We start from the raw sequence: 13,173 nt of genomic DNA, 5'->3' as shown, positions 1-13,173 counted from the left end.
CGTTGAGACCCGGTGTCATCAAACACATATGGTTCTCCAGGTGAAGTTGTACCCATGGGATCCTGGGGGTATTCACAGGTGTGCCATGTTAGCGGGGAGCGCCCTTGGCTGGCGGATTGAGGTCTGGAGGAGTGTGCTGTGGAGACTGAAGGTTGAGATGGGCCTGCATCTGTTGGCAAGAAACCCTTAAAGGTAGAGGTTGTCCATCTACTCAACGTTGAGTCCAATAGCGAAAGCAGTGAGCGAGTCGCTGATGGTAGAATATCCTCGGCATCGACGTCTATGATCTCGAAAGCAGGAGGTGGGCAGCGTGGCGTTACCTGAGAAGTGAGGACCGGGGTGTGCAGTACAGTAGCTAGAAGACCGACCGACGGTGTAGATGGCGAAGCCGAGTGTAGTGGGGTCGGAGCTGGCGATAGAGCTCGAGCAATCGGCATCGAAATCGACGTTGAGGCAAGCACCGGTTGAACAGCAGGAGTCAATATCGAGGCAACTGTCGATGCTGAAGGAGCCGTCGACATCGAAGGATTTGTCGGCATCGACTGAGCTGTCGACATCGAGGGAGCAGGTAGCGCCGACTGATCAGTCGTCATTGGTGGCACTGTAGTGGTCGATGGAATCCCCGATGTTGATGGTAAAGCTGACGACTTCGATACTCTTGGTGGAGATGGAGTACGAGGAGGCAGGTCTGGGGATCTTCGACGTTTTCTAGGTGGAGAACTATGCCGATCTGTGTTTCGACGCCCAGAAGGAGAGTCGTTACGTCCACTTGAACGAAGATCCGGTCTCGATGGGGAAGACGAAGAAGATGTACACGGCGTCGATGTTGACTTTACCGGTTTCGATGTCGATGTGGATAACTTGGATACACGCGAAGGAGCTGGAGATTCCTTCGACTTAGAATGTTTCTTCGGCATCAAAGTAGGCTTCGAAGAATCAACTTTCTTCGATGCTGAGGAAGACTTTCGGTGGCGGCTCGACGTTGATGGAGGTGCCGACTCCGCCCTCGGGGGCAATTTTGAAGACGAAGTTGATGTCGAGGGACGAGGAGTACCCGGAGTGGAGGGGCTCAGAACCTCGTCATAAATAGCGGCCCGAAGGCGTAGCGCTCGGTTTTTTCTCGTTTGCTTCGAGAAAGAGAGGCAAATCTTGCAGGAGGCGACATTATGTTCCTCACCGAGGCATAATAAGCAAAGGTCGTGAAGGTCCTTGGAGGGGAGTTTCGCCCTGCAGCCTTCACACCATTTAAAAGATCTTTTCTCCTCAGTCATATTCACACTCGTAGTGGAGTCCGTTCCGAGGTCGAAGAGCCGGGATCGTCGTCAGTCAGTCCGCGTCGAGAACCGGGAAAAACCGAGAAGTCAGTCCGAGTCAAATTCCAAACAAAGGTCGCTTTCCAGTCCGTCGTCAAAACCAAAAATCAGTCAGTAAAAGATGAACTCGTTCTTAATGTAGAGAGGAACTTTTCCAACAGCTGAGGTGGCAGACCGAGGTCCAAACGCAAAGGCGGTCGGAAAAGAACTGAGGGACTTCGCGCCAAAGACACGCCTTATATAGAACGCTCAGCGTGGGGGCGTGGCTTCGGCGCTTCGACAAGCTCAGGCATGGCTACCGCGTGACTCCTGCGCAGGCGCAGAACCCATTCTTATGGATATCGACGGATCTCGATCCAGATATAGAGGGTGATCATGCCCAACGGAGAGCCCCTTCACACATTGCACAGCAACAGACTCTGGTTTGTCATTCAACAGGAACCTGCAGCTGACCCAAGAATTGATGAGTATAACTGTGTGGTAAGGCAGTAGCAATCTGTCACATTCACACTTTTTATTTTTAAGTGTGCACCTAAAACATCTTCGGTGTATACTTAAAAATATGATTTCTGTCCAGGGTTGGCATTTGTCTGCTGGGCTGCTCAATTTTATTGTCCATCATTTTCTATTTTGTCATAGCTTGTCTGATTGCAATATGTTGTAAGCTGCTCTGAGAATCCTGCTGGATTTAGTTCATTATTGGAATAAATAAAGGAAAATAAGTAATGTGTGGATTGGCTTTGAGGACCTTTTGTGAAGGCATATTTACTGCTGCTGCTGTGGGATTCAATTCTACAACTATTCATTTCTTCCTAAGAAAAAGCCATGAGAGGCTGGCCTCAAGAATCTGCCCCTCAAAAGCTTTATAGCACCCCTGCTATCTGGTGATGTGCTGAGTATTCGGGGTGAATGTTTCCGGTGCCAAAAAGGGACTTTCTCAAAGGCCCACCTCTTATCTAAATTTCCCCCACAAAGCCTACCTTTTTCATGCCTGTTCACTACTGTTCAGTGCCCCTCTCTGTTCATTGTTTGGTACCATTTTTTTTTTGTTTTGTTTTAAAGATTTCTTCTTGACTACAAGATCCCAGCCAAACAGGGATAACATAGCCACCGAGATGACATTCCAGTGCCATATAGCCAATTAGGTTATGTAGCAACATCACTGATGTCCTCACATTGCCCTCAATATGAATGGAGAAAGAAAGACGATGTGTCACCATATTGCTAAGGCCAGCACTCTGCACTGGCAGCTTCATTGTGGGCAGGGCAGTCATTTTGATTATACATATGCATGTGATTTGTTAAGAGTGTTTTATGTGTTGTCTCTTGTGTTTGGATTTTACCATTGTCTTCCATTGCTGCTTATTATTTATTTTGTTCTAATACCTTTGACAAAGGATATTATCCTTAATGTGTTGGACCTATTAAAGGCAACAGTGAGGCATCTGAAACTTCCCTCTCACTTTTGTCTGCCAGGATGGTGTGGTAAGGCAGGGAGCTTTGGCCCATTTGCCTTAGCAGTGAATTAACTCATTCCATTTTCCTCCTCTGTTCAGAGTGAGGGCAACACAAGGACATTCTTTATGCTCAGTGACACTGCCATGGAGCTAAATCTGATTCAAGTGCTTGGATGTCATCAGTCTTATCCTCCCCTGTGAACATTTTCATGTCCCTTTACCCACCCCCCACCCCATTGCTAAAAGGAAGATGCTGGGGGGGGGTGCATGACAATGGCAGACTCAAGTCAAGGTGCGTGGCAGCTTTTGGTTGCTCACAATTTCCAAAAAGAGCCTCCCACAGATGTGATGCTGTGAACCCCAGTTAGCATTTATTGGTCAAGCTAGGGCAACTGAACCTTGTGACAACAGATCCAAATCGGCTATGGAGATGAGATGGACTGCAGCTTTCTCCCAACACCCTGTAGTCTTTCCCCCAAATGCTATGTCACCTCTGAAGTGGAAGACATATACTTGCTACTCACCATTTGATGAGTCATCACTTGATGAGTCATCATAATGACTTATCATGGAACTATGCATCGCTTGATCAATCACTTGATCAAGTGCGTTGATTGAAAAGGATTATAGTTTGAAGTGCTTCAAACCCTGTGTTTGTTATGTTTGATCCGTGATGCTTTTTGCACGTATGCAAGACTCTGCTTTCTGTTGTCATTCATGCTCATCATCAAGTGATGAGTATGTATGCTTTAACAGGACACATCTGCAGATATATGTGACTAGGGTCAGAGACAGTTTCTGATGCAATATTCCCTATGGACAAGTCATTGAGATTCAGGAGAAGGCTGTGAAATTTGAGTGGTAACCTTAAAATTGTTTGAGAGGATATTTAGTTTGGACACCATCCAGAAGTGTATCTCCTGATGTGAGATCTATAGCTTACCCGTAAATGACTTGTTCCTCTGTAAGCTGCAAACACATGAGCATGTCGGAAAGTCGGGCAGCAGTATTAAAATTTGTAGCCATCTCTACTTCTGTCTGGCTTCTGATAGTGGCTTGAAAGTTTGGGGCATCCACTTCTGCTTGGAAATCAATGGTTAGTGCACCCCTATAATTGGGGAGAAAAAAACACCAACAATGCTTTTCAAGAAAGTTGGCTGTCTGTTATTAGCAATGGGCAGTGACTGTATGTATGTGCTTAATGGTATGTATGTGTTTGATTGCATAATGTTCTTCTAAGTTTTGCTTGCAAGGGTCAAGCAAGGTTTAAGCATGCGCTTTGCAAACATGTGCTTGTTTTTTAACTGTTAAATAGTAGATGGATTGGGATCATAGTGGGGGTTGTCCTTTGTAGCTGCTACTTATGGATTTGGATTGGGGGAGAAGGTGACTGCTATTTATGAAGGGGGAAATGCTCTCATGGATGCTTTCCTTGGCAAATAGCAGCCACAAGGTCTGTGTGTGACTGGGACCATGTGATTGGATAAAACTAAAGCTCCCCTCCCTCGTCACCCATCACAGTCTTGATACAGTTGCTATTTAACATCAAAAACAAGCACACAGTTGCAAAGCATCTATTTGAATAATTGTAGATTTGTAGATTCTGCCTGTGTTGTGTAATTCTGGCTTCGTATCTGCTAATCTTCTTTGACACTGCTGTTATTTGCTGCTTTATTATTTCTAGGACTTCTCTAATTTTCCTTGAATCTAGGTGGTATTTCTGGATCAGATACTTTTTGGTGTTTTCATTCTTCAGCTTCTTGTCTTTCATATCTTTCAATTTACTAGCATCTGATCTGAGCCGGGAGATTTTATTTTCTAATCTAATCTTCCATTTAGGTGATGTACTGCTTTCTTTTTTTTACAAGTCCACTGATCTTATATCCGAGCTCTTGTGTTGTTACTGTTGCTGCACTGTACATTAGTTGGTTTGTTTCTTGAAAATTATTGGTTGTTATTTCTGCAAGTGCAGCATTGACATCTTTTAATGCCTGAGCAAGTTGTTTTTTTGGCAACTGTTTTGAGCTGGAAATTAAACCCTGGTGGTTGTTTGGTTCATGTACTCAGCTATTTTTTGCTTTAATTCTTGTTGCTTTTCTGTTAAATGGCATTCAGGTTTTTGGGGTGAAGGCAAAGGGGAGGTTGCCTGGTTTTGATTTTGAAACAGTTCAGCAACAGCAACAGTTCAGCAACAGTGGCATTGTTTCAAAATCAAAGCCAGGCAACCTACCCTTTGCCTTCACCTCAAAAACCTGAATGAAGGCAAAGGTTTTTGAGGTGAAGGCAAAAGGGAGGTTGCCTGGTTGCTGTTTTTATTATTATTATTTTCAATTTTTATACCACCCTTCCAAAATTGGCTCAGGGCGGTTTACAAATAAAACAAAAACAATTAAAATCAATCAACAATTAAAAGTTATAAAATACCATAAAACAGTTACAATAAAATAAAAAGTTACAATAAATAAATAAAAAGTTACAATAAAATATTGTAAACAATAAAACAGTTTAAAAACCCTGAAAAACAGGTACATTTAAAAACCCTTTACAACAATTTAAATCTTCAAATTGGCTATGAAATGGATAGTACAGGTTGAGAAGCCTGTGGACACCAAGAGTTCTGCTCTCTGTGTGGAAGGATTCTAATAATGCTCATGATTTCCTCTCTTTGGCATGGCAAGCTTAACTGATTTAATTTAATTATTCTCTATTAGATGAAAATGGTACTGATTTCCATTTATATTAGACTAGCTATGGAAACCCACGACTGTTGATACTCATGCCCTACCAGCTCCTCTCTTTTAACTGTTTGTCCTTCTTGCCTCCAGCAGTTTTCTCTCTGAGCATCTGAAATCCATAGAACTGAGGCAGAGGCATCTTTGTCATAACAAAGGGATCACTTTTCTCAGTTTTTGCATCTGGTCATTTTGCTCACCCAGAGCTTTCCTGCAACTATATTTTATTCTTTCGGCCAAGTTGTTCAACACATTTTGCTCACCCAGAGCTTTCCTGCAACTATATTTTATTCTTTCGGCCAAGTTGTTCAACACATGATTTCCACATTATTATTTGTTACATTTCAAGCTAGCTGGCTGTTTCAGTTCCTCTGATATCACAGTTGGACTTCATTATCTTTAGCAATTGAGTCAGCAACCCAAATGCCACACCTTCTGACTGTAATTGGTTTAGCTGCTCTGATGTCACAGCCTATGAAGTCATATAAAACTACGAGCCACACAGCTGACTGCTTTAGGTCAGTCAGTTAAAGACCAAGGACTCCTTCCTTTGGCATTACACCAAATGGGGGGTGGTGCTAATGTAGCATGGCTGCCATAATGTGCAACAAGGACTCAACATTTCCCCCTCATTCTAGCACAGAAAGTGTTGCTACTTAATTGGATTTCAGATGCATTTAGCAATGCCAGGTCACAGACTATTCCTTCTATGGGCTTTTATGAGCTGGCATGAGGTCTTACATTCTTGAACTTTTGCCAAGGTATTGGGTAGTCATCTTCTTCACACTTCAGAGGTGAAGTAGGCTCTTATTCACATACCTTGTTTCAATGCTTGTTTTGAATTCTTGCTCCCACAAATTCACATCAATGCCAGCTGAAACATCGAGCCCAAGTCCACCCTGAAGAGTAATCACAGCTTGCAAACCAGACTGAAGTGGAATTGCCTGTACAGCATGGGAAAAGTCAGTTCCTGGATTATTCAAGTGTTTACTACAGGCCTGTAAGTGCTCTTCACACTCTTGTCCTCAAAATGTCAGTTTTATACCTGGTCATAGGAACACAGGAAGCTGCCATATACTGAGTCAGACCATTGGTCTATCTATCTTCACAGACTGGTAGAGGCTTCTCCAAGGTTGCAGGCAGGGATCTCTCTCAGCCCTATCTTGGAGAAGCCAGGGAGGGAACTTGAAACCTTCTGCTCTTCCTAGAGCAGCTCCATCCCCTGAGGGGAATATCTTACAATGCTTACACTTCTTGTCTCCCATTCATATGCAACCAGGGCAGACCCTGCTTAGCTAAGGGGAAAAGTCATGCTAGCTACCACAAGACCAGCTGTCCTCTCCTGACTGTCCTGGTGGTCACTATTATTATTATTTTATTTTTATTTTTTATTGGCAGTCATGACATGTCGTCTAAGGGAGCTGGAAGGCAGAGCCAGAAGGCAGCTCTGAAGGTTTTAAAAACCAGTATCTGCACAAGCAGTGTTACTGTATTTATCCCTATATAATGGGGATAAATGTGGCAATGCTGCTTGCACAATCACTGGTCTTTAAAAACATCAGGGCTTTAAAAACAACATTTATGGCTCTGCTGTAGTCTGAACACGGAGCTTTCTGGCTCTGTTAGACTGCACATCATGTCAACCAATAAAAATAATACTATTGTATTTCTTAACTTGATCTTCCTCTAAACCATAGAGACAAGGAGGCTTACAAATGAATAAAGCAAAACCAATATGCATAAAACAACAGAATGCAGAACAACTGCCATCAAGCATAACAAAATAATAGCACAGATAAAAAGTAAGCATTATCCGTATTTATCCAAATTGAAGATGAGACTGAATTTAAAATGACCTCCTTAAAAAGCAGAGGTTAAATACAGGTTATACCTACATCTACACATACAGGACTCTTAATTTAAGCTGACCTCCTGATTTCTAATATCAAAAAACTTGGAAAAAACCTAGTCTTGGATTCAGATAAATACAGTAGATCATACTAAAGATGCTTCAAAAGAGGAAAATTGTCGTCATTTTTCAGAGGAAAACCATAGATTGGGCCAAGCTAACCTCCAAGGGAAGGAATCCCACAACTCTGTTGTCCCAAGAGAAAAGGCCCTGCCTCTTGTAGCAGCCAACTTGAACTCTGAAGGTGGTGATACATAGAGAAGGGCTTTTGCAGAAGACCGAAGAGTGATGAGGTGCATATGTTCTAGTAAGAACTATGCCCCCACACACTCGTGACTGGAAAGCTAACTTAGGTACGGAAGTTGTCATTCAAGCGTGAACACATAGAGCAGAGGTCATCCCCAGCCAAATGTCCAAAGGCCATCCTGCATTGGGAGGTGTGGTCCAATAACATCTGGAGATCCAAGATTGAGAACTCCTGTCACAGAGCTGGGTCTAATGTCCTTTGACTCATATCTCACATTGTCAACATTCGGAATGTTGGCTTTTCCATCTTAATACATCGTGGTCTAGTTAATTTGTTCAACTTGCTTTCCTTCAGGCTTGGCTTAAGTGAAAAGAAAGACTTTTGATGGGTAATAATGGAATGGAAAAACCATCATAATTCCATATGGCTACCGTATGTCAAGGCATTACAGGAGTCAAGAGATGACAGATACCTGTTGATGATCCATCAGTAACACATTTCCTTTAACCACACTTATGGGCTCTTCAGAGCTGGAAAGGAACTTGGACATTAAATCTGTGTACCCTTGGAAGAAAGTAACCGGCCGCAACTGGACATCAAGCAAAGCAGCAGACATGCCAACCATCAATTCTGTGTCTTCTCCATTGGCAGCACTACCTCCCAGTATATTCTCAAATCCTTTTGCTTCGATAGTGACCTAGGACACACAGAACAAGACTGTAATGCATAGGGCTATTTCCACTTTTGCAGCAGGAGTCCTCATTCATTTATTCATTCATTCATTTATTCGGTTTCTATACCGCCCTTCCAAAAATGGCTCAGGGCAGTTTACACAGAGAAATAATAAATAAATAAGATGGATCCCTGTCCCCAAAGGGCCCACAATCTAAAAATAAACATAATTTAGACACCAGCAACAATCACTGGAAGTACTATGCTGGGGGTGGATTTGGGAAGATTTGTTCTTTATACATGACATGTTTTTCTTTAAAAGAAGTACAGAAGAACACATTTCCCCTCTCATTTACGAAAGAAGAAAGGAGTGAAGATGTTTCTACTCATTCCAGAAAGGTTCACCCTCTGCAGCAGCAACGTTCACCCTCTGCACCCTTCATAAGAATAGCCCAAGGCCCATCTAGTACAGCATCCTGTTTCACACAGTGGCCCACCAGATACCGCTGGCAGCCTACAGGCAGGAGCTGAGGGCATGCCCTCTCTCTTGCTGTTACTCCCCTGCAACTGGTATTGAGGCATCCCACCTCGTAGCCAACACCACATCTTGTGGCAGAGAATTCCAAAGGTTGATTATGCGTTGTGTGAAAAAGTACTTCTGTGTGTTGGACCTAAATTTCTTGGAAATCAATTTCATGGGATGACCCGGGTTCTAGCATTATGTGTGAAAGAGAAAAATTTCTCTCTATCCACCTTTTCTACACCATGCATGATTGTATATACTTTTATCATGTCTCCCCGCAGTCATCTTTTTTCTAAACTAAATAGCCCCAGGTGTTGTAGCCTTGCCTCATAAGAAAGGTGCTCTAGGACCCAGATCATCTTGGTTGCCCCCTTCTGCACCTTTTCCAGTTCTACAATGTCCTTTTTTAGATGTAGTGACCAGAATTGTACGCAGTACTCCAGGTGTGGCCACACCATAGTTTTGGCCCACACCATAGGGCATTATAATATTAGCAGTTTTATTTTCAATCCCCTTCATAATGATCCCTAGCATGGAATTTGCCTTTTTCACAGCTGCCGCACATTGAGTTGACACTTTCAATGATCTGTCCACCACAACCCCAAGATCCCTCTCCTGGTCAGTCACCGACAGCTCAGATCCATCAGCGTATACTTGAAGCTGGGGTTTTTCATCCCAATGTGCATCACCTTACACTTACCAACATGGAACCGCATTTGCCATTTTGTTGCCCACTCAACCAGTTTGGAGAGATCCTTTTGGAACTCCTCACAATCTGTTTTGGATTTCACTACTCTAAAGAGTTTGGTATCATCTGCAAATTTGGTCACCTTGCAGCGCACCCCAACTTCTAGATCATTTATGAATAAATTAAAAAGCACTGGTTCCAGTACAGATCCCTGGGGGACCCCACTTCTTACTTCCCACCACTGTGAAAACTCTCCATTTATACCTACCTGTTCTTCAACCAGTTAAAAATCCACACATGTACTTGTCCCCTTATCCCATGACTGCTAAATTTCCTCAAGAGTCTTTGATGAGGCACTTTGTCGAAAGTTTTTTGAAGTACAGGTATACTATGTCAACTGGATCACCTATATCCACACACTTGTTGACACTCTCAAAGAACTCCAAAAGGTTCATGAGGCAAGATTTACCTTTGGTTCTCCCCCAGCAGGGCCTGTTTTATGAGCTTTACAATTTTATCCTTGAGGATGCTTTCCATCAATTTACCTGGAACAGACGTTAAGCTTACCGGCCTGTAATTTCCCTGATTGCCCCTGGATCCCTTTTTGAAAATTGGTGTTATATTGACTACTTTCCAATCCAAAGCCTGATTGCAGGGATAAGTTATTGATTTTTGCAAGGAGGTTGGCAATTTCACATTTGAGTTCTTTTGAAGACTCTTGGATGGATGCAAGCTGGCCCTGGTGATTTGCTGGTTTTTAATTTTTCCAGACAGCTTAGAACATCATCTCTTGTCACTGCTATCTGACTCAGTTTTTTAGCTTCCATTCCTGAAAAGCCTGATTCAGGACAGGTCTATGCTCAGTATGCTCTGCAGTGAAGATGGATGCAAAGAACTCATTTAGCTTCTCTGCAACCTCCATATCCTCTTGAATAATCCCTTTCACTTCCTCATTGTCTAATGGTCCAACTGCCTCCCTGGCAGGTTTCCTGCATCTGATCTATTTAAAGAAGTTCTTGTTATTCCCCTTGATGCTTTTAGCTAAATGTTCCTCTAACTCTCTTTTTGCCTCCCTTATTGTCACCTTGCATTTATTTTGCCAGAGTTTGTGTTCCTTTCTGTTCTCTTCATTTGGACAGGCCTTCCAATTTTGGAAGGAAGTCTTCTTCCCCTTTATGGCTTCCTTGACTTTACCTGTTAGCCATGCTGGCATCCTCCTGGACTTACAGTAGTGGTACCTTTCATCCTTTTGGGTGTACAATCTAACCAGACTTCTTGTATTGTGGTTTTGAGTAAACTCCATGCATTCTGGAGTGAAGTGACTCTCCTGATTTTCCCTTTCAGCTTCCTTTTCACCATACTCCTCATTTTGGAGAAGTTTCCTCTTCTGAATTTCAAAGTGTCTGTGTTAGACTTCCTTGCTGATTCTCTCTCTGCATGTATGCTGAATTTGATCACACTGTGGTCACTGTTCCCTAAAGGGTCAATGACACTGACCTCCCACACCAGGTCCTGGGTGCCTCTCAGGATTAAGTACAAGGTTGTCTTCTCTCTGGTTGGTTCCATGACCAACTGCCCTAGGGCACTCCATAATATTGGGCCAGTTATTACAACATTGGTCCCAATCCTGCAGGCAGGAACGTGGAATCAGTGCTAAGAGGGAAGAGGCTGCTGTTGCTACTCAGAGATAATTATTATCCATGGTAAGTCTTATCTTCCAGGAGAATTTCCCCCAGATGCACCAGGTGGTTCTCTGCTCCCACAGACCTGAAACAGCTGTGAAGGAAATGGACAATTAGTGGATAGTATGGACATTGATAGTCCACACATAGCTATTTCAGGTCTGTAGGAGTAGAGAAGCACCCAGTGCATTCTGGGGGAATCCCCTTTAAATCCATGTATAGGTGGACATTTCTTTTGTGGAGGATTAAAGAGACATTTAAGAAGCTATCAAGAAACAAAATGCCATGCTGTACCTTTCTACTACTCTACCATACGGCAAAGGTGAGAAATGTTTACAGCTATTTCAAGCATTCTTGCACTCCATGGGCTATAGAGCAGAACCACAGTAAAAAGCATGAGACCTGAGCTGCTTGTAGTTGGTGGCCATGACTTTGGAGACTGAAATCAGCAACGCTTTTCCTCAGGAGGCCAAACTCTGAGAACAGCAGCTCCAGACCAAAGGTAGAGAGAGTGCCATTAGTGACTGGATGAAAACAAAAGAGAGAAATGTGAAGGCCTGTCAGGAGATATTACAGGGGGGAAATGCAAGTAGCTTTTTCAAACACTTTAATAAAGGGGTAAAAGGAGGATAATATGAGAATGATCAGACTGGCACTGAAAAGATCCTGGAAGGTTTTCATAATGTAAATTAAGATATATTATTGCTGAGAAGATGTTGAGTAGGTTGAGGTTGCCATTGTGGGGTTTTCCTGACTTCAGAGGACCTCTAACTCACTGAAAAGAATTGTATTTGAGATTATGTGATATGAGGTTCTCTCTGTAGAGTTTGGTGTGTGATGGTAACATTCAAGTCATCACTTGATGCTACAACCATTAAGTGATGAACACAGGTGTATGTAACAGTCTCATTTGCAGCCTTACATCCCCTCTCCGACCGAGGGACTGATCTGGCTTATATTCATTGCAACAGTTCCTCCAGCAAGTAGGAGCTCCACTTCAGATTCCAAGCAGGGGATAGGAGCAAATACAATATCAGCAAGTTTTAAAGTCCTACTGTTGGGAATAGTTGAGATTGTGTTGTCAAAAAAGCAGTATGTTTTAAGAGCACTGGCTTCATACTTCATAAGATGTGCAACTATGTGATTGTTAATATTACAATATTGTCGCACAAGTCAAAAAATCTCCCCTCTCCTCCCAGCCAAACACACACATTTTCTTGAGGGAAAGGGATTTGTGTCCCTGGGATACATTTTACTGTTTATAATAATAATAATACATGAATGTGAAGAAGAAGAAGTAGTAGTAGTAGTAGTAGTAGTAGTAGTTCCTGAAGAATAACAATTTGTGGTCAACCCTGCCCTCTTTAAATGGTATCCCTGAATAGCATAGGGCTGTCTGGCCAGTTCTTATTCACTTGCTTTGAGGTTCTGGGGTGTGTGTTGCGTTATGATTAAACAAGAAATCATTGGGGTGTTCCGGTTCCCTTCTATGCATATATTCCCTGCTGCATGAGGCCTCCTATACATAAAAGATCATGAGGTTGTGCAGACAACCAAAATTGGTTCAGCTGGAGGGAAGGCAGGATCCTACCCTCCTGTACCCAGATGATCCAAGCTTGCTCTGCTTGCACACCCACATGAGCGATGTTGATATGGCATCAATATCCTGAGCAGGGATCTGGAGGAGGAAGTCATCCAGTGTCTCACAATGCATTGCACAGGCAGCGAAGAGGCTGCCCCATCGATGGAGCAGCTCTCAGCTTTCTGGCCAATCTATATGCAGCACTCCTTGGTGGGGATAGTGCCAAGCTGCTGCAGACAGCCCAATCATGCACATGATTGAGGCTGTTCAGTCGAATGGGGCTTATTTCTACTAACCTTGATAAAGACCAAGGTATAAATCTCAGGTAGCCCTGGTCTGGGGCAGCAGGATAGGTGGCAGTCCCATGC

General features: G+C 43.2%; 1 protein-coding gene across 7 annotated transcripts in view; it reads right to left on the bottom strand.

The window, feature by feature from the left end:
* The window catches only part of TBATA (thymus, brain and testes associated), a 73,920-nt gene that overhangs the window by 6,204 nt on the left and 54,543 nt on the right, over window positions 1–13,173 (bottom strand). For 6 of the 7 annotated variants that reach the window (XM_053306043.1, XM_053306040.1, XM_053306044.1 and 3 more), the window contains 4 exons: window positions 11,626–11,747; window positions 8,131–8,355; window positions 6,322–6,446; window positions 3,714–3,878 (listed from right to left, as the gene is read on the bottom strand). In XM_053306043.1, coding sequence (XP_053162018.1) covers window positions 3,714–3,878; window positions 6,322–6,446; window positions 8,131–8,355; window positions 11,626–11,747 — 637 coding nt within the window. Of the gene's footprint in view, window positions 1–3,713; window positions 3,879–6,321; window positions 6,447–8,130; window positions 8,356–11,517; window positions 11,748–13,173 lie in introns of those variants that run through there. The other variant, XM_053306045.1, reaches the window with a different exon arrangement.

The sequence above is a fragment of the Hemicordylus capensis genome, chromosome 3, assembly GCF_027244095.1.
Source record: "Hemicordylus capensis ecotype Gifberg chromosome 3, rHemCap1.1.pri, whole genome shotgun sequence".
Classification (NCBI taxonomy): domain Eukaryota; kingdom Metazoa; phylum Chordata; class Lepidosauria; order Squamata; family Cordylidae; genus Hemicordylus; species Hemicordylus capensis.
The sequence above is the reverse complement of the archived record's forward strand: the minus strand, read 5'-3'. Positions and strand labels throughout refer to the sequence as shown.